This window comes from Trichosurus vulpecula, chromosome 8 (assembly GCF_011100635.1).
Source record: "Trichosurus vulpecula isolate mTriVul1 chromosome 8, mTriVul1.pri, whole genome shotgun sequence".
NCBI classification, from domain to species: Eukaryota; Metazoa; Chordata; class Mammalia; order Diprotodontia; family Phalangeridae; genus Trichosurus; species Trichosurus vulpecula.
The window spans coordinates 110,236,860-110,264,153 of NC_050580.1; the positions used below are offsets into that span (position 1 = coordinate 110,236,860).

The following is a 27,294-nucleotide window of genomic DNA, read 5'->3' on the forward strand; positions in this document are numbered from 1 at the left end:
ATAGTCTCAAATGATATTTCCTGCTTAGTTGCACATAGGTATGATGTGGCAGGCATGTGTGCTACTCAGCTATTCTCTCTTCTATGCTGGCAAGCTCAGTTTTCTGTCGTACTCTTGGAAGTGAGTTACCACACACTGAGCCCAGAGCCCAACACACTGGGTGCTCTATCAATGTCAATGATGAAGGGGAAAAAAGAGCAAAACAAATAGGGAATTGAAAAGGTTAGCCTATTTTTAGTAAAGTGTTTAGAGGAATTCTCTGGAACAAATACATTAAACTATATGGTCTTCTTCAATGTTTTTCTGTTGGAGTAGGTTCTTAAGGAAAGAAGCTGAAAACATATATTTTCTTTTTAAAAAATCAACATATACTACACATGAAAATCTAGCAAAATTTAAAAAAAAATTATTTGGCAGCAAAACTGAACATGTCTATTCATAAGTAGATGTATTACAATGAACAAACAGTGATAACCTTAAGAAGTTAGAATTCAACTAATCTTAATGGTGAGATACTGGCAATAAGAAATGGTACTGGTATTGACTTTTGCCCAATGAAACTGGGGGGGGCACCTTTTTTAAAGCTGATATTATTTACTTGTTCATTATTATTTTCTATCGTTAAATTCAGATTCAGGCTATGATGGATGAAAATGAGTTGGCATCTGAGATTGCACAACTAGACCAAAAGGAATTCAGTCTGGATATTGAAGAAATGGAAAGGCTTCATGAGGAATGTGAAGAAGAACTGGAAAGGGTATGTGAGAATTTACTCGAAGTAGTATTGTTTATATTCATAGACATAAAAAAGAAAGGACAAATGAGAACTTTTCCAGTATACGTAGAAAAAGCTTGTGTATATCTGGGATGTACAAATAATAAATTGCTTCATTCATTTAGCCAATATTTGCTAAGCACCTGTCATGGGTAGAATACTATGCAAGGTGCAAGCAGAGCTACAAAAGAGAAAGATATTCTCTCTGTCTTTGAGGGGATATCAGCACCAGATGGTGGCAAAACAAGGCAGGATTTCATGATAATTTCATTCTTCAAAAGGTAGAGAAACATAGGGGAAAATTATTTTTTAGATCTGACTGTCATTAACAGGGAGAAACTGGTGTCTGGGATAAAAGTGGTGGAAACTTTGGGGGGAAAGTCAGCATTTGCTCTTAGAATGTGGAATAGAGGAGAGGGAAGTTATACGTAGTCTGACATATATTCTAGATTTTTGGAGACCAAATTTCAAAGGGTTTAGAGAAAGGACAGATGGGACCCTCTGGACTAAAATACTATAGCGTTCATCAGCCTAGAAGGAATGGGAAACTTTCAAGAATGAAATTCTGAAATCAAAAAGGGAAACAATTGTGATGAAGAGGGGCAAATGGAGTTCTCTGAAGAGACTTGTAGGGATGGACGCACAGACAAATAAATCATATTTTAAAGATACGTAGAGAAAATGGAAGCAAGGGGAGGTAAAAATATTTTTGTAATTGAATTGTTAAATTTCCCTATAATAATAACAATGATAATAACTAGCATTTATATAGTACTTTAAGGTTTGCAAAGTGCTTTCTATATGCCATCTCATTTGATTATTACAAAAACCCTGTGAGGGAAGTGCTATTATTATGCCTCTTTTACAGATAAGAAAACTGAAGCTGAAAAAGGCCAAGCAACTTGCCCAAGGTCTAACAGCTAATAATTGTCTGAAGCAGGATTCAAATTCAGGGCTTCCTGACTCCAAGTTCAACTCTCTATGAATTGTGCCTTTAGAAATGGTTCTACTTGGTAAATTCCACTGTCATTTTACAGTACATACTATTTCCATGAGCCCATATCGTACAATGGAAAGTTCATTGTACTTGGAGTCAAATGACCACAGTAGAAAAATTAATATGAATGTAGCAAAAAAAAAAAAGTACCGAGATGGCAAAGTGGTAGGAACTAGAGGCAGAGCTCATCTCCATAATCTCTTCTAAACAGATTTAGAAAATGCACCAGGCTGAATCCTGACAGGGAAATCCATAAAAAGCTGTAATGAGTCCTTTGTATGACCTAGACTGGCAGAGGGAGAAAGATGGGGAAGTCTGAAGACACTGGGGAACATGTCATGTTGAGAGCATGCCCCATGCCTAGGTCTCCAGTCTCCAGGGAGAGGCTGTGTGCACCAGGGCGGGAGCAGGTCCTAGACCCATACAGAGACACTGAGAAAGTAAGATATTCTTTCTTACATTACATTGCATCTTACATTACATTATATTATATTACATTACATTACATCTCTCATTTCTTTTCCATTTTTCCTCAATCACTCTCATTTCATTTATAAAAACATAAGAATAGACATTTCTAGCCTCTTCTTCCCACCTCCTCCCCCTACCTTCTCAAAGAGAGACTTTAATTCCTGCCAGGAGGAGAAGTAGGAATTTGGGGCAACATAGTTTAGGGTCACTTTGCTCTTCTAAGAATGGAGTAATACTGGGCTAGAATTCTGTCTGTTTTCTCCCTTAAATATTATTTTTCTAGGGGATGTGATTTTCAGGTTCAATCTAATTTCTTATCACTGTTCATCATTAGGGGGAAGTGGGACCACAAACTTTATATCCAAGGGTTGACTTCCTTCCCACTGGATGCCATTTCCTCAATGAACACATATACAGCAATTAGCCAAGAACCCATTTATCTAAGTCGGTAGCAAAAGAGAAGTCAGAGAAAGTATACATATAAGAATATATACCAGACAATATACAGAGTGAACAAGCTATCCCGTTGTGAACAAGGTAACTCAACTCAGTCAAGAGAGAGAGTCCCAGCTCCCACCCAGGGCTTAGTTCCCTGAAGTCTCTAGTGTAGTAAGATCGGAATGATGCAACATGATGGAAACTGAAAGCTCCTCTCAGTCAGTTTCTTTCCAGAATCTTTTCCTTTAGCCGACAAAGGTAGGGCTAGCTTCTTCCATCTTCTCTATCAAAACTGGAAGCTGGAGGTGTGCACAGGGGCTGCAAAGTCCAAAGAGACTCTCTAGCTTGAAGAAGGTCCAAAGAAAACTAGAAGGCTGTAACCTTCTTCTATCCTGCTCCCGATGCAGACATGGGGCATTAATCTCTACTAGTAAAGACAGAGGCCCATATCAATCATGAAAATAAATAGCTTTTGCACAACAAACAGCAATCCATCCTGAAGAAACAAATAATGTGCCATTTTTGGCTGGAACATAAAATATAATAAAAAAGAATAATTTACAATAAGTCTAGGAAAATAGGCTAGGACTATGAAAGGTTAAGTAAAAAGGAGACACCAGAGTTTTTTGATAAAAGTGAATGACATAATCAGACAGTGCTTAGAATAAGTGCTTAATAATACTTGTTGACTGACTCGTACTTTAGGAATACAACTCAGGATGGACTAGAAAAGGGAAAAGACCACATGTAGGAAGAACAATTAGGTTACTGTAACCAATAACCTAGTCCAGATAAGAAGGGATGAGTGCCTGAAGTAGGGTATTAGCTCTATGAGTAAGATAGATAAAAGATCATTGTGGATGTAGAATTAATAAGCATTGGCAACTGTTTGGAGATAAGAAATGTAAATTGAAACTTCACCTAATACACATCAATTTGGCTAAGAGAACAGAGGTTGACAAAATTCATTGCTGGTGTGACTGTGGTTAAAAAAATAAAATAAACATGGTATTGCATTATTAGTGAATATGTGAATTGGAAAATAATATAGGATCATATAAAAAAGATATGAAAAAAATGCATGCTTTAGACCCAGTTAGGAACTGGGAGCTAAAGGAGAACATTAATAGAGGAAAAAAGATCTATCTTACAACAATATTCTGAGTAGCACTATTTATAGTAGAAAAAACCTGGCACCAAAATAAATATCAAATAACTGTAGTAATAGCTAGACAAATTATGGTATAGGAGTGTAATAAACTATTATCATGCCATAAGAAATGATGGAGGTAAGTGAGTAGAGTACCAGCCCTAGAGTCAGGAGGACCTGAGTTCAAATCCAGCCTCAGACACTTGACACATTTACTAGCTGTGTGACCTTGGGCAAGTCACTTAACCCCAATTGCCCTGCCTCCTCTGCTCCAAAAAAAAGACATGATGGAGATGGCATGATGAATTCAAGTAAATACAGGAAGATTTGTGTTAAATGATTCAGAGCCAAGAAAGCAGAACCAAAAAGAATAATTTACGTGTTGACTATAACTGTCATGTATCTAAAGACAGCAACAGCAACAGTTATAAGTAACAGACAAAAATAAAGCCAAAAAAGCACCACAAAACAGAGATAACGTGGGTGATACCATGTTAAAATCAATATACATCTCTTGGGTCAGAAGTAATAATCAGTAAATAATAATTTACAGATATGTACAATCTTTACAATTGCTTTTGTTTCACCTTGTATATTCCTTTTTCTCATTCTATAGTTTATATATTTGAAGATCTCTACTTGTCATTAGAACTTAAAGTGTACATAGTAAAAATAAAGACATGCTGCTAGCTCTATTTAGGCTCCTAATCAGGCTGTCTTTCTCTGCTCTCTGCCTCTTCTAGTTCATGCTTCATACTTCTGCCAGAATAATATTCCTTAATTATCAACATAGTAATGTCACTCACCTGCTTTACACACACACACACACACACACACACACACACACACACACACACCACTTCAATGATTTCTCATTGCCTACTGACTAAAGTTACAGCTTCTTGGCCCAAGGCCTTTCAGAGGCTGTCACTAGTCTGGTTCTCTGGTCTTACATTATCCCCATATGTATACTCTGTGCTCTAGCCAAACCTAACTTGTTTCTGCCCTCTGACACTCTAGGCTTGTCCTCCTCTGTGCCTTGGTTCTTATGCCTCAGATGCCTTCCCTTGCTCTCTCCACCCTGCATTTTTACTTTTCCTGTAAACACTAACTCAAATGCCTCCTCTTCTGCGAATCCTTCCTCTAGCTGAGTAATGGCAATGTAGTAGAGAATCAAGTGTGCTGGACTTGGGGTCAAGAGAACAAAACTCAAATGCCGGTTCTGACTATAGTTTTGTGGCCACAGGCAAGTTATTTATTCTATCTGAACATAAATTTCCTCACCTGTAAATGAGAAGAATAATACTTGCTACACTTACTTTATAGAGGTGTGGGAAGGTAAGCATTTTAAAAACTTTAAAGTGTTATGTAAGTGGTGGGATGGTTGGTAACAACCAATATTATTACATGCTTTGCAATTCTCTAATCTAAGTATGATGGAATTAGGTGACAGCATCTCTGGGCTTACACCTGTAGACTTGCTAGCTCAGTAGGATGTTGTATATTAAAGTTATCTATGCTTGTATCTTATCCCTCCACCAGACTATAAATTCCTTGAAGACAGGGTCTAAATCAGGGGTGAAGAATCTTGAGGCCACATGCAGATCCTTGGGTGCAGCCTTTTGAATGAGTCCAAGTTTTACAGAAGAAATCCTTTTTTAAGGGGATTTGTTCTGTGAAGTTTGGATTCAGTCAAAGTGTAGCACTTGAGGATCTAGAAGGCCACATGTGGCCTTGAGGCTGCAGGTTCCCCACCCCTGGTCTATATTTTTCCTAAATTTTATACCTCCCACATTCCACATCCTGCACTGAGGAAGCACTTAAATGTTTGATGAATGATTCCACGTAGGGTATATGAAAAAATGGGGCATCTAGGTGGCACAGTAGATAAAGAAGACTCGTCTTCCTGAGTTCAAATCTTGTCTCTGATACTTAATAGCTGTGTGACCCTGGGCAAGTCATTTAATCCTGTTTGCCTCAGTTTCCTTATCTGTAAAATGAGCTGGAGAAAGAAATGGCAAACTATTCCAGTATCTCTGTCAATAAAACTCCAAATGTAGACATGAAGAGTTGGACATGACTGAAAAATGATTAAGCAACAGCAAATATTATAAAATGGAATTTCCAGTTAAGCTAAACCCTCCCATATTGATCTAGATTTCCACAAATCATCAACATTTGGGGGCACTTTATTATTTATTCTTTAAAGTATTTAAATCAAAGTTATTTTAAAGCATTAGTTATATGTTACTTATATCACATGCTTTTTGTGAGAAAAGCACTTTGCAAACTATAAAGCAGCACATGAAATGCAAAGAGTTAACAATTCTGAACTTAGGAAAAACCCATCATAGGACTCAGCTGACGTGTAGTCTGTTGTCACAAATTATATGCATAGACACTATTGTGTTAGAGGACTGGCAGACCACCAGTGTGAATTCCTTCTATCAGACCCATGGGGGAGTTTTGCATATAGTTGACCTTTTAAGAATCTCTAACTGAACACTGAAATCTAACGCCTATGGAAAAGTCATACGCTTCTGAATAGAAAAATATAAAGTATAAGGAATCTAGCAGCATGGCATAGAAGATAAGAATCCTGAATTCAACTTACACCTCTAATACATACTAGCTTTATGACTTTGGGAAAGTTCTTTAATCTCCTGTGCTCTGCAACACTTTAATATGGTAAATTGCTAAGAAGGTGATTGACTACTGGGACCACATGGAAAAAGGAGTTTTCACATCTGGAATTACTTATACTGCTGAAATAACATGTCCAGTAGGTATTCCTATAAAGTCTCAAAAGGTGGTCAAACTGTGCCTATTTAACATTTTTCTTAATATTAGACCACCACTAAATCCCTATTCCATTGACTTCTTATAGCATGGTCTCTTAAAACCAATGCCAGTGAAGCACAAGGTCAGAGACATCCTACTGAGCTAGCAAGTCTACAGGTGTAAGCCCAGAGATGCTGTCACCTAAGACCCAGCCTAGCTAAGAAAGGGCAGCTAGGTGATGCATTAGATGGAGTGACAGATCTGAAGTCAGGAAGACTCATCTTCCTGAATTCAAATCTGACCTCAAACACTAGTTGTGTGACCCTGTGTAACAATGTTACTTGCAGCTACGGTGGCTGTGTAAGACCAATAAAATCAGCACACAGGAGGGCTACTCTGCTTTTGATCTGCTTTTCTAAGAAAAGCAACTTTAAGGGGTTTTTGATCTCACTTTAATTAAACATACATATATCATAAACTTAGTTCAGGGGGAAAAGTCAGCAGCCTGAACTTCAGAGAAAACACAAACAGAAATTACAAGAAGAAATTATATAAACAGAGCAAACAACACAAATCAGCAGACAGGGCTTCTAACCATCTGTCTGTAGCACCAACAGAGAGAAACACCAACATCTGGGTTTTCAAAGCTGGGGGGAGGGGGCTCCTTAACGACTACCCAGAGACTCATCTGGTCAAATCACATGACACTCTTCCAGTGAGTGAGTCCCAAGCAAAATGCTAACCTCCAAGTATATATACGCTTCTTCAGGGTCAGAGTGTGTCACAACCATGCAACTCAAACCCATGTGACCTAGGCCTTCCCTTGATTTAAGCAGGTCATCAAAGACTCCCAATTCAATCAAAGACTCTTGATTGAAACAAAGGCAAGACTCGAAGGCACTTGATTGCTTTAGTGCTGAGAAGCACTCCGAAACAAAAGACAATAAAAGTCCCACTTTACTTTCCATCACACCCTAGGCAAGTCACTTAACCATGTTTGCTTTGTTGCTCATCTGTAAAATGAGCTGGAGAAGGAAATGGCAACCACCCAGTATCTTTGCCCAGTAAACCCTGAATGGGGTCACAAAGAGTCAGACACAACTGAAGCAGATGAACAACAAAAACAACAAAGTGAAGAATTTCTTGCCTATAGAAACTCTTCCAAAAAACGGAAATCTTACTTATAGATGATTACTTATGGGTAATTTTTAAAAATGTATTCATACAAATAACTAATAAGTTATTAAGTTTTGCATGCTAGACCATTTTGAAACCTTAACATTTTCTTTTTCTTTTTTTCTTAAAGATTAAAAAGGAAACCGAAATGGAAAATCTAGCTAAAAAGTATTTATGTCACATTTTGAAAGAAGAATGCTGGCACTCCATGCACATAAAAGGCCGATCACTTAAGGTGACTAGTCTTAATATGCTATCTTTGTAATCAGTAGAATCAGTTATCTCAAGTAACAAATATTCATAGAAGTCAAAAAATGTGATAATCCTTTCACTGTTGAAAAATATACCGCCCCCCAAATTCAACAACATTACTTCATCAGAGCATTATATAACTCTTCTGTTACTTCTTACGAGTTGCCCTTTTCATTGTCTCTTTATGCTCTGGTCCGTTAGGATCTCTCTCCTAACATATCCTCAATATTGTTCTCTCTTTTCTTCTCCTCCATGATAACACTTGCAACTATTTCTTCAGTATGGATCACTTCTTTAACAAACTTGCTCTTCCCTCAGAGGTTTCATCCAAGATGCATTTGTCAGTGTTGTGATGAGTATTGTCACCTGACCTATGGTTGTACTTTAATTCTAAGAACATGGGGAACTTGCAGCACAGCTTGGTATACAAGACTCAAACAGAGTTTAGACATATAGGGAAAATCACACAGTTAATACCCAACTATCAGAACTATACTGCTTTGTCTGCCACTCCCTTTCTCATATATTAGCCAGGGATACTCTCAATTCTCATGGAAATCATTTTCATAAAGGTTTTTATAAAAATGAGAAAATAGATATGTGGGTCAATAGTTACAGATTCAATTCAATGCAATGCATATATTATGAAATATAATTTATTGTTAAAGGCAACATGGTGCAGTAGATGAAAAGTGCTAGACTTGGGGTCGTGAAGACCTTGGTTCAAACTCTGCTTACTAGCCCTGTGACTATGGACAAGTCACTTAACTTGTTTGGGACTCAAGTTTCTTTATCTGTAAAATGGGGGTAGAAGATTCAATTGCCTCTGATGTCCTTTCCACTCTAAATCTATGATCCAATGTATCTACTAGATGTCAGGCACTGGGGATATAAAGAGAAAAACAAAATAATCCCTGACCTCAAGGAACTTACATTGTACAAGTAAGCAAGAACACATATACTGATAAGTAAATATAAAGTAATTTTGAGGGGTGTGGAGCACTACTCATTCGGTAAGCCTAAAAAGGCCTCTTGTAGAAGATGACACTTAAGTTGGGCCTTGAAGGGAACTTAGAGATTCCAAATGGTAGCAGTGAAGAAAGAGAGTATTCCCAGCATGGAGGGTAGTCTGTGCCAGTGCTAAGGCATGGGGAATATGACTGAGCTGTTATACTTAAGGAATACCAAGTAGGTCAATTTGGCTGGAATGTGGTATGCATGACTTGGTCCACAAAACTTTTATTTTATATTATAAGGCTACAATTCTTCAGGGCAATCTTTTTTCCTTTCCATGGTTCACTCTTTCAAAATAAAATTATTTTAGTTTTTTTAAATCAAGAAAAATCTATTTTCTCTCTCTCACTCATCTCCCCTCATTAAAAGAAAAGACAAATATAACTCTTAGAACAAATATGCATAGTCAAACAAAACTAATTCCAATATTGGCCATGTCAAAAAATATATGCTTCAATCTGCGCCCTGAATCCATCACTTGTCTATTCAGAAATGGGTAGCATGTTTCATGATGTTTCCTCTGGAAGATGGTTGTGTTGATCAGAGTTCATAAGTCTTTCAAAATTGTTTATATGTGCAACGCTGTTATTGTATACATTGTTCTAATTGTTCAGTTTACTTCACTCTGCATTAGTTTATACAAACCTTCTATTTTCTCTGAAATTTTGCTGCATCATTTTACAGCACAATAGCATTCTATTACATTAATTATTATTCATTCATTACCCAACTAATGGACAACTCCTTAGTTTACAATTCTTTTCCGCCACAAAAAAAACTATTACAAATATTTCTATACTTATGGGTCCTTTTACTCTTTTTTTGATGTCTTAGGGATAAAGACCTAGTAGGTAGTGGTATTACTGGGTCATAGGGTATGCACAGTTAGTAACTTTGGGGGCATCATTCCAAACTGCTTTCTCGAATGGCAAGACCAATTTACAATGCCACCAACAGTACATTAAAGTACCTGTTTGCTACATCCCCTCCAACATTTTCCCTTATCCTTTTTTCTTTTTATCAACTTTGCCAATCTTGTGGGTATGAGGTGGAACATCAGAGTTGATTTAATTTTCTTTTCTCTAATTATTAGTGATTTGGAGCATTTTCATATGGTTATTGACAGCATTGATTTCTTTATTAGAAATCTGCCTGGCCATATCCAATGACAATTTATCAATTGTGTAATGTCTCTCATTCTGATAAATTTGAATCTGCTTCTTTGCTCTTCTAATGTTTATGAAGTCACCCTTCATGTCTGTTATATAGTCATTTAGAACTTCTCTTGGTATACAATGTGAGATTATTGGTCTATACCTAGATTCTATGAGATTGCTTTCTAGGTTTCCCAAGAGTTTTGGTTAAATAATGAGTTCTTACTCTAATAGCTCAAGTCTTTGAGTTTATCAAAAACCTTTAAACTACCATATTGCTTTGATTTGGTACACTGTTTACCTAATCTATGCTAGGGATCTACCTATTTTTAAAACAATACCAAATCATTTTAATGATTCTGATTTGTGATATAGTTTATGATCTGTTACTGCTAGACCCCCATATTTCCCACTCTTTTCCATTATTTTCCTTGAGATTCTTAAACTTTTGCTTCTCTAGATAAATTTTGCTATTTTTCTAGCACTATAAAGTAATTATTTGATAATTTGATTGGTATGGAAGTTAATAAGCAAATTAATTTAGATAGCATTATTATTTTTATTATATTGGTTTGATTTTCCTATAAGCAGTTAATATGTCTCCAAATATTTAAACTTGTCTTTGTGTAAAGACAGTTTTTGAAGTTGTAATCATATAGTTTCTGTGTGGCTTGAAAGGTACACTCCCAGATACATTTGATAGCTAGTTTAAATGGAATTTTTCTCTCTTTCTCTTCTTGGTAGTATACAGAAATGCTGATGATTTGCATAGGTTTCTTTTATATTCTGCAATTTTGCTAAAGTTGTTCATTCTTTCAGTTAGATTTTTATTCAACTCCCTAGGGTTCTTCAAGTGAATTATCACTTCATCTTCAAAAAATGACAACTTGCCTTCTTGCTTATAATTATTCCCTCAGTTTTTTCTTGCCTTATTGTTTATTATTATAGCTAGCATTTCTGACACTATATCAAATAATAGCGGTGATAATGAATGCTCTTGCTTAATCCTCAAACTTATTGGAAAAGACTCTAGTTAATCCCCATTGCACATAGATAATATTTTTCATACTGAGGGAAGATCCATTTATTCCTTTGTTTCCTAGTGTCTTTGGGGAGGGGGAGCAGAGGCAACCAAGGTTAAATGACTTGACAAGGATCACACAGCTAGTAAGTGTATGAGGTCATATTTGAACTCTGGTCCTCCTGAGTCCAGGGTCAGTGATCTATCTACTGCACCACTTAGCTGCTTCTTCCTAGTGTCTTTAACAGGAACAGGTGTAGTATCTTGTCAAAAGCTCTTAGTATATATTTGTCCCAATAACTCATTTCATATTTCCTTTAAATATTTAGATCTGTACTATTCAGTGGTATTGTTCCTCACGTTAACATGGTCTATTATGTTGTTTTCTGAATACTGAATCAACCTTGCATTCCCAATATAAGGCCACTGTAGTCTACTTGATAATATTTTATTTAAAATTGTTGCATAAATGTTCATGAAATACTGTGAAAAATTTAAATTTCTCCAGTATTTTTTGTGCCTCCTTTATCAAGCTGTTAGTTTTCTTTCCATAATTTTCTGGAATAATTCTCATTTTTTCCCCCAATTTTTCCTCTACCACTCTTATCTTTTTTAATTCTTCCAGGAATTCTTGTTGGCCTTGGGTCCAATTAGTATCTCTGCTTTGAGGTTTTGTTTGTAGCTGTTTTCACATGGTGGTCTTCTTCTAAGTTTATGTCTCCGTCTTTCCTGCTACCATAATAGCTTTTTTGTGATCAAATTCTTTGTTGTTGTTTGCTTATTCTCCCAACCTATTTCTTGACTTTGAATGTTATATTAAAACTGAGCTCTGCTCACCTGAGGGTGGAGAGGCACTGTCCCAAGCTTTAGACTTTTTCAAGCTCCTGTTTTCAGAGCTAGTTCTGGAAGTCTGCAAGTTTTTGGTGTTTCCAAAGGTAGTGTGATGTGGGGAGAGGTATAGTGACTGCTCTCCTGGTCTGCACTCTGTTCTTTACCCAGGGAGTGTCCCTGGACTCTTTTATCCACAAGCACTAGCACTCCTCTCTGCACTGGAACTGCAACCCAGAGTTGTATTTGCTTACATTCCTCATGCAAGGTATGTCATTTGTCTCCATGGATCTTCACAGGCAGAATGCACTAGCACATTACTTCTACCTGGTATTATTCAAAACTTTAAATATCAGTTCAAGTGTCATTTCCTACTAAATGTCATATAGAAGTCACAAAAACATAGGATAGGGAAGGTATCCAGGAAGCAGGTGAAGTCAGCAATGCCATGCTACAGAGGCAGTCAAGACAAATAAGGACTAAGAGAAGCTATTGGACTTAATGGTCATTGGAGACCTTGGAAAAAGAAGTTTAAGTCCAAAGGTAGGGTTGGAAGCCAAATTGCAAGTGACCAAAATGAGCTGGCAGTGAAGAGATGAAGGCAAGCGCGTTGATAGTTTTGGTTTTTTTTTTTTCTAGGAGTTTGGCTATGAAAGAGAAGAAAGAAATAGGAAAATAGATGAAAGGGGTGGTAAGATCAAGTAAAGGTTTTAAGAATGGGCGAGATGTGATCATGATTTTAGGTAACAGGAAAGAAACCAATAGATAAGAGATGTAAAATAGAGTGAATGATCAAATGAAATGAGGAAATTCATGGAGATGGGTGGGATTGAGAACAAGGACACCAACAAGAAGAGGGATTGACCTGGATAAGGAGGCTAAAGAGGGAGTGGTGGAGACATGAGAGGGAGAAGATAAAATTGTATTTTAAAACTGTTTTTAAAGGAAAATAGTCACCCGGGCCTTAACTGGGTGCACCAATCCTTATACTTTTTCCAGATTGACGAATTGGTATTCCCCACAGTGACTCCTCCAAACCTTTTTTTTTTCTTCTCAAGCCATTTTTACCACCCTTGTCCTTCCCTCTCAGCAGAGGACCTTGCCTTGTACTACTTTTTTTAGTTTGGTTTTTGTTTCATAATCAAAAACTTAAACTTAACTCTGCTGTCTAGCCAGACTTGTGCAAGGAAAAAGGGAAATTAAATCCAAAGAGAATTGCAGCAAGTGAGAGTATACAGTTTACAGAGTATGAGAGCAGATGGGGGATGTGGGTGGTCTTCTCAGTTATAGAGGAATAATATGCTGGCTAAGATAAAATGAACCAAAACTTTGGAGAGCTGACCATAGCTAGCAATGGGAATCTTGTATCCTGGCCTCCAAAGTGCTCTGTAGCTTCCATGATGATCATGTCTTCTTTCATTCCCTTCCTGGCACTGCTTCTGTGTTTCTAAACTTTGTCACCATGCCTCAGCTGCTCTCTTAAACCAGGAACTTCCCTCATCACCTGAGGCTTCTTCACCCTGGAACATCTATTTATTCCTATGTCCTTTTCACCTGGAATATATCTCTGCTATGCTGAATCCTTGCACTTGTTAGTTCCACCCAGGGTCCCCTTCTTTCTGTCCTTACCTTTCTGTCCTTACTCTCTTTCTGGGTTTCTAAACTTCTCAATGATGTCCACATGTGGGTACCTTGCTTCTACTTCCCTTTCCTCTCATTTTTCAGCTCTCTTTTGTGTATTTTCTCTCCCCACCATTAGAATGTAAACTTGTATCCCTGACTTTGGCCTAGCACTCTCTCCACTGTGTCACCTACCTGCCATGGTTGGCTGGGCTGGTGGCAGCAAAGGAGGCAGCAGCAGGAATCAGTGTCCTGCAGACCAGGTGAAACCAAGGGCTCCCAGTAGCAGCATCTGCAAAGCTGCTTTGTACTTTAACAGCAACAAAATGAAACCATCTCTCATTACACTTCTCTGTAATACCCTATATTATCCCCCCCTCAACAGCATTCCCTATTCTCTTTTCTTCAGAATTTGCTTGTAAATGCATCTATCCCTGGCTTCATTTTTTATTAACTTATTTTTCTAATATTGAGTCAAGTCCCGTATTACTTATTCTGTTAATTTAAGCATTTTATATTTTTGTAAATATTATTTAATTTAGGTTGGCAAACTAAATTAAGTGGGCAAAAATAGCTTTCTAATTTCATTGGTTGTGAATTTTTCATTTTTGATACTGGAAGTATCAAGTTAGCAAATAACTCATCTATTTTATTGGTCATTTTTTAAAAAAAACTAGTTTTCTAGTTTTATTTATTAATTCAAGACATTTTTTCTTTCAATTTTGATAATATCTCCTTTGATTTTCAGAATTTCTATTTGAGTTTTTCATTTGTTGGTTTTCTAGGTTTTTAAATGCCCAATGCACTGATCTGTTCGTTATCCTTTTTATTAATGAAAGTGTTTAGCTATAAATTTTGCATTATATGTTTTGGCCTCACTACACAAATTTTGGTATGTTGTCTCACTGTCATTATATTTAATGAAATTATTGGTTGTTTCTGGAAGGATAAATTCAAACTCCCCCATCATTATAATTTTGCTGTATATTTCTCCCTGTAACTCATTTAACTATTCTTTTAAGAATTTAAACATTATGTCATTTGGCACGTGTGTGTGTGTGTGTTCAGTATTGACATTTATCCATCATCTATGGTGCCTTTCAGCAAAATGTAGTTTCCGTGCATGCTCTTTTAACTTGGTATATTTTGCTGCTTCTTTATCTAAGATCATGATTACAAGCCATGCCTTTTTACTTAAGCATAATAGATCCTACTCCAGATACTTATTTTAACTCTGTGTACATCTTTCCCTTTCAAGTATGTTTCTTATAAATGATATATTGTTGGATATTGGTTTCTAATCCATTCTGCCCTCCTCTTTCTCTCTTTCCCATCACCTCTTATCCTGTTATTTCCCTGCTTCGTGAAGTATATTTCCTCTTATTTCCCTGCTTTGTGAAGTATATTTCCTCTTATCTTATTTCCCTGCTTTGTGAAGTATATTTTCATACCCAGATCTGTGTTCTTCCCTTCTCTGACTACTTCAGATGAGAGTGAGGTTCAAGTGTCACCTGCTCCCCTCCACCTTTTTCCCCCATTTTTATAGACCTTCATCTGAGCAACCCAATTACATAAAATAATTTTTCCCATCCTTCTTCTCCTTCTCAGCCTCCACTCCTGCAGAGTAGTCCTCTTTTGCTCTCATTCCATTCTTCTTTTTTTTTTAAATCACCAAAACATTAATCCCAGTCCTTCTGTCTAATTAGACTCCCTCTATAAACCCTGATAATGATAGTATTCTAAGGGGATGCATGTATTATATTACCATATTAGAATCTTAACAGTTTATTCTTGTTTAGTCCCTTATTTTTGTTTTGTTTTGGTTTTTGGTTTTTGGTTTTTTTAAAATTTATTTAATATATTTAGTTTTCAGCATTGATTTTCACAAAAATTTCAATTACAAATTTTTTCTCCATTTCTACCCTCCCCCCACTCCAAGATGGCATATATTCTGGTTGCCCCTTTCCCCAGTCAGCCCTCCCATCTGTCACCCCACTCCCCTCCCATCCCCCTTTCCCTTCTTCTCTTGTAGGGCAAGATAAATTTCTATGCTCCATTGCCTGTGTATTTTATTTCCTAGTTGCATGCAAAAACTTTTTTTTTGTTGTTGTTTTTGAATGTCTGTTTTTAAAACTTTGAGTTCCAAATTCTCTCCCCTCTTCCTTCCCCACCCACCCTCCCTAAGAAGGCAAGCAATTCAACATAGGCCACATGTGTATCATTATTTAAAACCCTTCCACAATATTCATGTTGTGAAAGATTAACTATGTTTTGCTCCTTCCTAACCTATACACCTTTGTTGAATTTTCTCCCTTGACCCTGTCCCTTTTCGAAAGTGTTTGTTTTTGATTACCTCCTCCCCCCATCTGCCCTCCCTTCTATCATCCCCCCTTTTTTATCTTCTTCCTCCTTTCCTGTGGGGTAAGATACCTAATTGTGTGTGTATGGTATTCCCTCCTCAGGTCAAATCCAATGAGAGCAAGATTTACTCATTTCCACTCACCTGCCCCCTCTTCCCTTCCTACAGAACCACTTTTTCTTGCCACTTTTATGGGAGATAATTTACCCCATTCTATCTCTCCCTTTCTCCCTCTCTCAGTATATGCCTATCTTATCCCTTAAATTGATTTTATTTTTTTAGATATCATCCCTTCATATTCAACTCGCCCTGTGCCCTTTGTGTGTGTATATATATATACATATATACATATATATATATATATATATATACCTACACATATACATACAGACACACACAAATGTATATATATGTATACACACACACACACATATACATATATATATATATATATGCAAATTCCTTTCAGCTACTATGATATTGAGGTCTCATGAATCATACACATCATCTTTCTATGTAGGAATGTAAACAAAACAGTTCAACTTTAGTAAGTCCTTTATGATTTCTCTTTCTTGTTTACCTTTTCATGCTTCTCTTGATTGTTGTGTTTGAAAGTCAAAATTTCTATTCAGCTCTGGTCTTTTCACTGAGAAAGCTTAAAAGTCCTCTATTTTATTGAAAGTCCATATTTTGCCTTGGACCATGATACTCAGTTTTGCTGGGTAGGTGATTCTTGGTTTTAATCCTAGCTCTATTGACCTCCGGAATATCATATTCCAAGCCCTTCAGTCCCTTAATGTGGAAGCTGCCAGATCCTGTGTTATCCTGATTGTTTTTCCACAATATTCAAATTGTTTCTTTCTGGCTGCTTGAAGTATTTTCTCCTTGATCTGGGAGCTCTGGAATTTGGCGACAATGTTCCTAGGAGTTTTCTTTTGGGGATCTATTTGAGGAGGTGATCTGTGGATTCTTTCAATTTCTATTTTACCCTCTGGCTCTAGAATATCAGGGCAATTTTCCTTGATAATTTCTTGAAAGATGATATCTAGGCTCTTTTTTTGATCATGGCGTTCAGGTAGTCCAATAATTTTAAAATTATCTCTCCTGGATCTATTTGCTAGGTCAGTGGTTGTTCCAATGAGATATTTGACATTGTCTTCCATTTTTTCATTCCTTTGGTTCTGTTTTATAATATCTTGATTTTTCATAAAGTCACTAGCTTCCACTTGCTCCAATCTCATTTTTAAGGTAGTATTTTCTTCAGTGGTCTTTTGGACCTTCTTTTCCATTTGCCTAATTCTGCCTTTCAAGGCATTCTTCTCCTCATTGGCTTTTTGGAGCTCTTTTGCCATTTGAGTTAGTCTATTTTTTAAAGTGTTGTTTTGTTCAATATTTTTTTCAGTATTTTTGGGGTCTCCTTTACCAAACCATTGACTTGTTTTTCATGGTTTTCTTGCATCATTCTCATTTCTTGTCCCAATTTTTCCTCTACTTCTCTAACTTGCTTTTCCAAATCCTTTTTGAGCTCTTCCATGGCCTGAGACCAGTTCATGTTTTTCTTGGAGGCTTTTGGTGTAGGCTCTTGCACTTTGTTGACTTCTTCAGGCTGTATATTTTGGTCTTCTTTGTCACCAAAGAAAGATTCCAAAGTCTGAGACTGAATCTGGGTGCGTTTTCGCTGCCTGGCCATGTTCCCAGCCAACTTACTTGACCCTTGAATTTTTCATCGGGGTATGACTGCTTGTAGAGCAACGAGTACTTTGTTCCAAGCTTGAGGGGATGCACCGTTGATTTCAGAGCTATTTCTATATAGCCAGCTCTGCCACCCCAGCACTCCTCCTACCTCAAGAACCACCAACCCGGACCTGACGCAAATCTTCAGCAGGCTCTTCACTCCTGCTCTGATCTGCCACTTAATTCCTCCCACCACATGGGCCTGGGGCCGGAAGTAACTGAAGCTATAGTTCTGTAGCTGCACCACCTCCACTGCCCCCGGGGTGGTGGCTGAACCGCAAACTCTTTTCACTCTGTCCCCAGCAGCTTTTCCCACTAACCTTCTCTGTTGTCTTTGGTGTTTGTGGGTTGAGAAGTCTGGTAACTGCCACAGCTCACTGATTCAGGGTGCTAGGGCCTGTTCTGCCTGGGTCCTGGTCTGGCTGGTCCTGCTGCCTTCCACGCTGAGCTCTGCTCCCCTCCACTCCCTGCACAATAGACCTCATCCAGCAAACATCCAGGCTGTCCTGGGCTGGATCTCTGCTTCCCTCTGCTATTTTGTGGGTTCTGCAGTTCTAGAATTTGTTCAGAGCCATTTTTGTAGGTTTTTGGAGGGATGTGGTGGGGAGCTCATGCAAGTCCCTGCTTTCCAGCTGCCATCTTGGCTCCACTGTTTAGTCCCTTATGACTCTTCATTTCTATTTACCTTTAATGTTTCTCTTAACTCCTGTGTCTGAACTTCAAAGTTCCTACACAGCTCTGGATTTTTCATCAGCAGACCTTGGAAGTCCTCTATTTCTTTAAAAGTTCATTTTTCCCCTGTAGCATTAATGCTTGATTTTCCTGGTTAAGTTCTTTGACCTAGAAGCTCTGGATCTGGGCTATAATATTCCTAGAAGTTTTCATTTAGGATATGACCAGTGGATTCTTTGTATTTCTACTTTGTCCTTTTTCCTCTAGTTCTAATAAGTCTGGGCAATTTTCCTTTAAGAGTTGTTAAAATATGATGTCTAGGCTCTTGTTTGGGGCAAGGCTTTCAGGTAAGGTGGTCGAATGATCCTTAAATTATCTGTACTTGATTTGTTTTGCAGGTTGCTTGTTTTTTATGAGATATTTTACTTATTCTTCAATTTTCAGTCTTCTGACTTTTAAAAATATTTTTATGTGCAATCTAATACTAAAACAAAACTTAAAAAAAACAAACCTGGGCAGGAAAACAGGGACTTGCTTAAGCTTCACCTAAATCCCTCCAAACACCTGTAAAAAATGGCTCTGAACAAATTCTAGAGCTGTGGAATCCACAAAATAGCAGAGGGAAACAGATATCCAGACCAAGAGAGCCTGGATGGTTGCCAGGAAGGGTCTATCACATGGTGCTGAGAGCGGAAGGCAGCCCAGTGTGGGCTGCTCTGGGACAGACCAGAATCAGAGTCAGCCAGTAGGAAGAGGCCTTGGGGCCATGAAACAGTGAGCAGTGACAGTTACCAGAGTTTTCAACCCACAAACGCGAAAGACCAGGTTAGGGGGAAACAGTGGGATCAAGTTCAGAGAGGTCTGGCTGCCAGCTCTCGGGGTGGAGGAGGTTGTGCAGCAGTGGTGGTAGGAGCAGCAGGAAGTGCCTGAGGCTGCCTCCAGAGAGCCAGCATCAGCGGCTTCCCGAGTCCCTGGTTCACATGGTGGGAGGAATCTAGCAGCAGATCAGAGCGGGAATGCAAGTAGCACTTTGTGAGCACAAAGGCCGATTCTCTTGCTGTGCCCTGCTTGGATCTGAATTATGGTCCTGGTTGGCAGTTCTTGGGGGAGGAGGAGCACTGCTGTGATAAAGCCTGGGGTGATGGTGGAGTAGAAGTAGCTCTGAAAACAGCAGTGCTTGGACCCTAAAGCTCGGGACAAAGTACTCTCTACTCTACAAGCAGTCATATCCGGACAAAAAGCCCAAGGGTCAAGTAGTTGGCTGGGAACATGAACAGGCAGCAAAAACAAACTCAGACTCAAACTCAAACTCTAGATTCCTTTTTTGGTTACAAAGAAGATCAAATCATAAAGCCAGAAGAAGTCAACAAAGTCAAACAGCCTACATCAAAAGCCTCCAAGAAAAACATGAATTGGGCTCAGGCCATGGAAGAGCTCAAAAAGGATTTGAAAAAGCAAGGAAGAGAAGTAGAGGAAAAATTTTGAAGAGAAATGAGAGTGATGCAAGAAAACCATGAAAAACAAGTCAATGACTTGCTAAAGGAGACCCAAAAAATACTAAAGAAAATAATACCTTAAGGAATAGACTAACCCAAATGGCAAAAGGGCTTCAAAAAGCCAATGAGGAGAAGAATGCCTCGAAAGGCAGAATTAGGCAAATGGAAAAGAAGGTCCAAAAGACCACTGAAGAAAAATACTACCTTAAAAATTAGATTGGAACAAGTGGAAGCTAGTGACTTTATGAGAAACCAAGATATTATAAAACAGAACCAAAGGAATGAAAAAATGAAAGACAATATGAAATATCTCATTGGAAAAACCACTGTCCTGGAGAATAGATCCAGGAGAGATAATTTAAAAATTATTGGACTACCTGAAAGCCATGATCAAAAAAGAGCCTAGATATCATCTTTCAAGAAATTATCAAGGAAAACTGCCCTGATATTCTAGAGCCAGAGGGTAAAACAGAAATTGAAAGAATCCAATGATCGCCTCCTGAAAAAGATCCCAAAAAGAAAACTCCTAGGAACATTGTCACCAAATTCCAGAGTTTCCAGGTCAAGAAGAAAATACTTCAAGCAGCCAGAAAGAAAAAATTTCAATATTGTGGAAAAATAATCCAAATAACACAAGATCTAGCAGCTTCTACATTAAGGGATCGAAGGGCTTGGAATATGATATTCCAGAGGTCAATGGAGCGAGGATTAAAACCAAGAATCACCTACCCAGCAAAACTGAGTATCATGGTCCAAGGCAAAATATGGACTTTCAATAAAATAGGGCACTTTCAAGCTTTCTCAGTGAAAAGACCAGAGCTGAATGGAAAATCTGAATTTCTAACACAAGAATCAAAAGAAGCATGAAAAGGTGAACAAGAAAGAGAAATCATAAGGGACTTACTAAAGTTGAACTGTTTTGTTTACATTCCTACATGGAAAGATGATGTGTATAATTCATGAGACCTCAGTATTAGGGTAGCTGAAGGGAATATACATACACACAGAGGGCACAGGGTGAGTTGAATATGAAGGGATTATATCTAAAAAAATAAAATCAAATTAAGGGATAAGAGAGGAATATATTGAGAGAGGGAGAAAGGGAGAGATAGGATGGGGTAAATTCTCTCACATAAAAGTGGCAAGAAAAAGCAGTTCCAATGGAAGGGAAGAGGGGGCAGGTGAGGGGGAATGAGTGAATCTTGCTGTCATTGGATTTGACCTGAGGAGGGAATAACATACACACTCAATTGGGTATCTTACCCCACAGGAAAGAAGGAGGAAGGAGATAAAAAAAATGGGCAACAATGGAAGGGAGGGCAGATAGGGGGAGAAGGTAATCAAAAGCAAACACTTTCGAAAAGGGACAGGGTCAAGGGAGAAAACTGAATAAAGAGGAATAGGATAGGAAGGAGCAAAATATAATTAGTCTTTCACAACATAAGTATTGTGGAAGGGTTTTACATAATAATACACATGTGGCCTATGTTGAATTGCTTGCCTTCTTAGGGAGGGTGGGTGGGGAGGGAAGAGGGAAGAGAATTTGGAACTCAAAGTTTTAAAAACAGATGTTCAAAAAAAAGTTTTTGCATGCAACTATGAAATAAGATATATAGGCAATGGGGCATAGAAAGCTATCCTGCCCTACAAGAAAGTAAGGGAAAAGGGGATGGGGGGAGTGGGGTGACAGAAGGGAGGGCTGACTGGGGAATGGGACAACCAGAATATATGCCATCTTGGAGTGGGGGGGAGGGTAGAAATGGGGAGAAAATTTGTAATTCAAACTCCTGTGAAAAATCAATGCTGAAAACTAAAAATATTAAATAAATTAAATAAAAAGTAGAGGAGTACTAAACAAATTGGAAACAAAAAAACTGTAGAAATGATTAACAGAACTAAAAGCTAGTTCTTTGAAAAGACTAATAAAATTGATAAACTCTTGGCTAATCTAATTTAAAAGAGCAGAAAATCAAATCAATAAAATATCAAATGAGCAAGGTAAAATCACAACAAAAACAGAAGGAATAAAAATAATAATCACAACATATCATGCACAGTTATATGCTAACAAAACTGAAAATACAAAAGGATGAAGAGGAATACCTTAAAAAAATATAAAATATCCAAACTATCAAAATACCAGATAGAGATCTTAAATACTCCAATCTCAGAAAAGGAAATAGGTCTAGTTGTAAAGGAACCATCAAAGGGAAAAAGTCCTGGTCCTAAAAAATTCACAGGAAAATTCTATCGAATTTTTAAAAAACAATTACCACCCATATTTCACAAATTATTCTCAAAAATGATAAAGAAAGCATCCTACCAGACTTCTTTTATGAGACAAATATAGTCCTCATACCTAAACCAAGTAAAGACAAAACACGAGAACAAAACCTATAAGCCAATATCATTAATAATGAATACTAACTCAAAAATTTAAATAAAATCCTGTCAAACAGACTACAGTGATTTATCCAAGAAATCATTCACTCTTTCACCAAGTGGGATTTATACCAAGGCTAGAAAGAATGGTTCAACATCAGGAAAACAATCAACATAACTTACCATAATAGAAAGCAAAAACATATGATCGTCTCTATAGACATAGAGGTATAAAGGGACTCTTTTTTTAATATCATAAAAAGCATCTTAAAAACACTTAATGTTACTTATTAGAAACTTAATGTTACCTATTAAACTTTTTCACAATTTAACTGAAAACATTTTTACTCTGTTATTTTTACATTTTTCAAGTCCTTTCATGGTCTTTTGGAGGTTAAAAATTTCCCAATGAAAGAACGCACTCCAGAAGAGCTGGCAGAATTGAAGACAGTCTTACAGCTAAGGAAGACTGAAGAAACTGAATATAAAGTATGGTTTTGAATATTTCTATGATACATGCTAGTTCGAGTCTTAATACAGATTTCAATTGAAATACAATGAAAGAGATGTTTAGTGGAGAGCTAGCCTCAAAGTCAGGAAAACCTGAGGTTCAAGTACTGCCTCTCGCATAGACTAGCTATGTGACCTGGGGCAAGTCACCTAACTTCTCAGTGATGTAGGCAATGCTCTAAGACTAAGTTACAGAGGTGACACCTTGTACTAGTAGAGAATTTCCTTCCTTGGGAGGTTTCTATACCAATAAAATCACAAGTTCAATCCCTATAATAATGATAGCTAACATTTAGAGTTTCATGGTCTGCAAAGTGCTTTACATATGCCATCTCATTTGATCTTCACAACAGCCCTGGGAGGCAGGCGCTGTTATTATCCCTATTTTACAGGAGAATACGCCGAAGGATGCAAAGGTAAAATGATTTGCCAGGTGTCACACAGCTAGTAAGGATCTAAGGCTGAATTTGAATTAAGGTCTTCTTGACCCCAGGTTTTATCTACTGTTCCACTTAGCTGCCATATCCCTTCTAATAAATAATATATACTTGTAAAATATTCATGGCTGTCGTTCATATAAGAGGATGAATGAACATAGCACATGAGTCTCTAATGAGTTCCATAGTAGTGGTGAAGGATTACCTTTAGCCACACATACTCTCCGTATAATCAGACCAGTGGTTATGCATTTTCAAGGCAATTGGCCCAATATGGAATACATTTTGTTATTATGAAACAATGTGTTTCTCTGGGCTACTCCCATTGGCCTATACAAGTCAGAATGCATAGCCACCCGTGGTCTCATTAAAACTATTCTCTAGACACCTAATCTACTTAGTATTACAAAAGAATAAAGTCAGACCTGGAAAAGTACCACACTTTTTGATGTAAAGTAAGCTACTGAGAGGATGTCAAGCACATTCCATATACAGTTTTCTAAAATATAAAATGAGATTAATATTTAATATCTACTGCTTGACTTATATCAGCCACCATGTGAATTCTTATGTAAAATACAAATTAACAAGATACATTTTTTTCCATGTTTAAGTAACAAGACCAACCTTAAATATTTACATGGACAAGTTATTCTGCCAACCTAGTTCAAAGATAATATACAATTGAATAAAATTTTTACTGTTATCATATACCCACAGGATATAGGTTTAATATCTTTTGTAAAACTTTCAAGGTCCACTCGCCATTCTGAATACTAATGTAGAGAGCAGAATTTAAAGCCTTAAATTGATTTTTTAAATAATTATGTTGTTGCCAGGTTGCCCTTTACAGACATAATTAAGATGTAATAATTACCTAATAACGAATGTACTATGTTTTTCCATACAAAGCTACGGAAGGAAATTGTAGAAGTTCAATCCACAGCTTTAAGTAAAAAGGATCCTGAAGATGACGAGGAGGAAGAAGAGGAAGAAGAAAAAGAAAAAGAAAAAAGAGAGAGCAATTTACCCAATTACTTACTTGGCAGCTTAAGTTCTGAGCTTGGTGCAGACACAAGTATGTTATATAACCAGTTACATCTTCATACCAGAGAAGAGAAAATCAACCAGATTGTATTACTAAAGGTGAATTATTTTTATCTTCCAAATCAGTAAAGCTTTCTGGTAAAGTGCTTCTTCAGCCCTAGACTAAATTATGATACAAATCAAATTATATCCTTTTATGTGTTCATAAATGTTGACACATACTGTAATTCAATTTAGAGCTTCCTTCCCCCTCCCCAACCATCCTTCCCCTAGGGTTATCTCTACTGAAGGTACCTCCCTCCCCTATGGTACTCTACAGAGATACATAAAAGCATATTATATTAGGGAGGAAAGAAATAAGCATTTCTATAGTGCTAAGCACTGTGCTAAGCACTTCACAAATATTCTTCTTTGAGGTAGTGCTGTTATTATCCCCATTATATGAGGAAACTGAGGCAAACAAAAGTTAAGTGAATTGCCCAGGGTCAGAAGCTAGTAAGTGTCTGAAGCTAGATTTGTGTGCTGGTCTTCCTGACTCCAGGCTCAGTGCTCTATCCACTGCACCACCTCGCTGCCTCATATTAGTATGATAAATGATGTTAAACAGTTCTGGGATGCCATTATCACATCTTTGTCCTAAATTCTCTTCTCCCAAAAGGACTGTTTCAATCTTAACATTAGACAGAAAGACAAACCGGATTCCAAACATAAAAGAAAAAAATTCCAATGTTTTTGTCCTTTCCCCCCAAAATTACAAAATCTCATATAGATAATAGACTATATCTAATTCAGATTCAACATATTGATTTTTGATTGAAGGAAACTTTCAATTAAAAACCAATTCAAGAGAGAAAAGTTTAGTATGACAGATATTAATTTTAGAGGAATGGGGAGCCACTGAAGGATCTTGAGCAGGAGAATATACTTGACTCTCTGGATTTCAGAGCTGGAAATTGCTCTGGAGATCATGTAGTCCAAATTTCTAACTTTGTAGATCAGGAAACTGAAGTCCAGAGAAAGAAGAATTTTGCTTAAGGTCCTGGTTAATAACAGAATAGAGATCTTCTAACTCTAAATACAGTGCCTTTTCTATAGTACTATACTTAAAGCATTATTTTAGGAAGACTAAGTTGGTGGTGATTTGCATGATAGATTTAGAGTAGGGATAGAGTGAAGAATTGTTTAGACTGTGGGATGATACTGCCAGTAAAGAAATAATCTGTAACATATATGATATTTCAGGACATTATTTACAACATCAAAACTAACTTTAATAAAGACTTTGATGTTGTATATCATCAAAAAGAGTTGGAAATCACACGTGTGAATGAAAGAAATACAAATATTCAAGGAATTATTACAGAACTAGATCTTGGGGAACGGATATGGCAACCAGTGTTTGAAGACTGTGAGAAGCCAGAGAGGATTCTCGTTGTAGAAGATCATGAGGTACATCCTTTCTTTACTTTCTAAGGCTGTTTTCCTGCTTCCCTTTTGCACTCGTTTCCTTGGATTGATTGCTGACAGGCGTGTGTGTATGTGTTGTGTGTGTGTGTGAGAGAGAGAAAGAGTTTCACCTTTAGATAATGCCTTACAGTTTACAAATTTTCCTCACAATAATTTTATATAGCAGTTTTAAGTACCCATTTAAAATATGAACATGAGACACAGAGAAGGAAAGTATCTTGCTCTCAGCCATTTAGGAGCTTAGGGACCAATGGCTCTTGTCCTTCCTTATCGAAGAGGACCAGAATGACATCACTATGTTAGAGTCAAGTTATAGTGTGTCCGACTGACTAATCAGATCAATACAAGCTCAGAATGCTCTACCACCGGTGGGCACAAATAGTCCACATTAACATTCGAGGGGAGATTCTCCAAATTTTTTCATCTCATTTCTTTTGAGTTACTTCAGCTATGCTTTGTTCATAGAGCACAGTGCCTTTTTTGATGCAGTCCTTTGCCAGCGTCTCCCATATCAATCAATTCCAAAGTTCTTAAGAGAGACCTTGAGAGTGTCCTTGTATCATTTCTTCTGACTAGCATGTGAGTGCTTGCCTTGGGTGAGTTCTCTGTAAAATAATCTTTTAGGCAAGTATATGTTTGGCATTCAAACCATGTGGCCAGCCCACAGGAATTAATGCATTGTACAAGCAGCTCTTTTACCCTGGCATGTATTACCTCACAGAAACAGGCCATTATAAATAGGTGACTGGGGTAGTTAAATAAGAATGTGCCCTACAGATATTTATACAGCGATCCAGGAAATGGATAGAAGGCTTACAGCCTTACACTTTCTGTCACCAGGTGATTTATAATTGCTTCAATTCAAGATGTTTACCAAGATTACATAAAGGTACTCAGATGAATGAAATGAATAGGGTGATTCCTTGGGACAATCTGTCACCAGATAATTGAGTATTGGAGTTGGGTCTTGAACCTATCTTCTGACTGAGTTCAGTGTTCATTTCATTATACCATGCTGGTTCTCATTAAATGAAATTAAAATACTATGAGCATATTTCTTTAGAAAAAAAGTGTTGTAAAATGCCCAGAAAAATCTATTAACTCATAGGAACAGGGAACAGACCTGTGATTTCATTTGTATAGGAAACTCCTGTAACAATCTGAGTTTCCATTCCATTTGGGAATTTCCCAGGTGAGGAAACTTCCTCTACCAATGCAAGTGCAGCACCTTTTATGATACTTATGTTCTCAAGAGCTGCCTCCCAATACACTGAGAAATAATGTGGCTCACCTGGAAATGAGGCCAATATTTGTCAGCAGCAGGAATTGAACCCAGCTCTTCCAGGCTATGAGACTGGCTCTACCCACTACACCACACTGTCTCATACTTGCTGCTATTAAATTAGACTACTTAATTCTAGCACCAAAACATATGTTTAGTAGGAATATCGAGGTGAATTCATTTTTGAACTCAACTCTTCCTTGTGAGTTCAGAAAGATGCCTGAAACATAC

The 27,294-nt window shown here is 37.4% G+C and overlaps 1 protein-coding gene across 1 annotated transcript in view; it reads left to right on the forward strand.

The window, feature by feature from the left end:
* Positions 1-27,294, forward strand: part of LOC118829601 (cilia- and flagella-associated protein 43-like) — a gene marked incomplete at its 5' end in the record, with an annotated part of 163,249 nt that overhangs the window by 89,933 nt on the left and 46,022 nt on the right. The window contains 5 exons of the mRNA XM_036736554.1: positions 632-757; positions 7,919-8,023; positions 22,693-22,809; positions 24,180-24,413; positions 25,557-25,763. Of these exons, the coding sequence (XP_036592449.1) occupies positions 632-757; positions 7,919-8,023; positions 22,693-22,809; positions 24,180-24,413; positions 25,557-25,763 (789 nt within the window). The remainder of the gene's footprint in view (positions 1-631; positions 758-7,918; positions 8,024-22,692; positions 22,810-24,179; positions 24,414-25,556; positions 25,764-27,294) is intronic.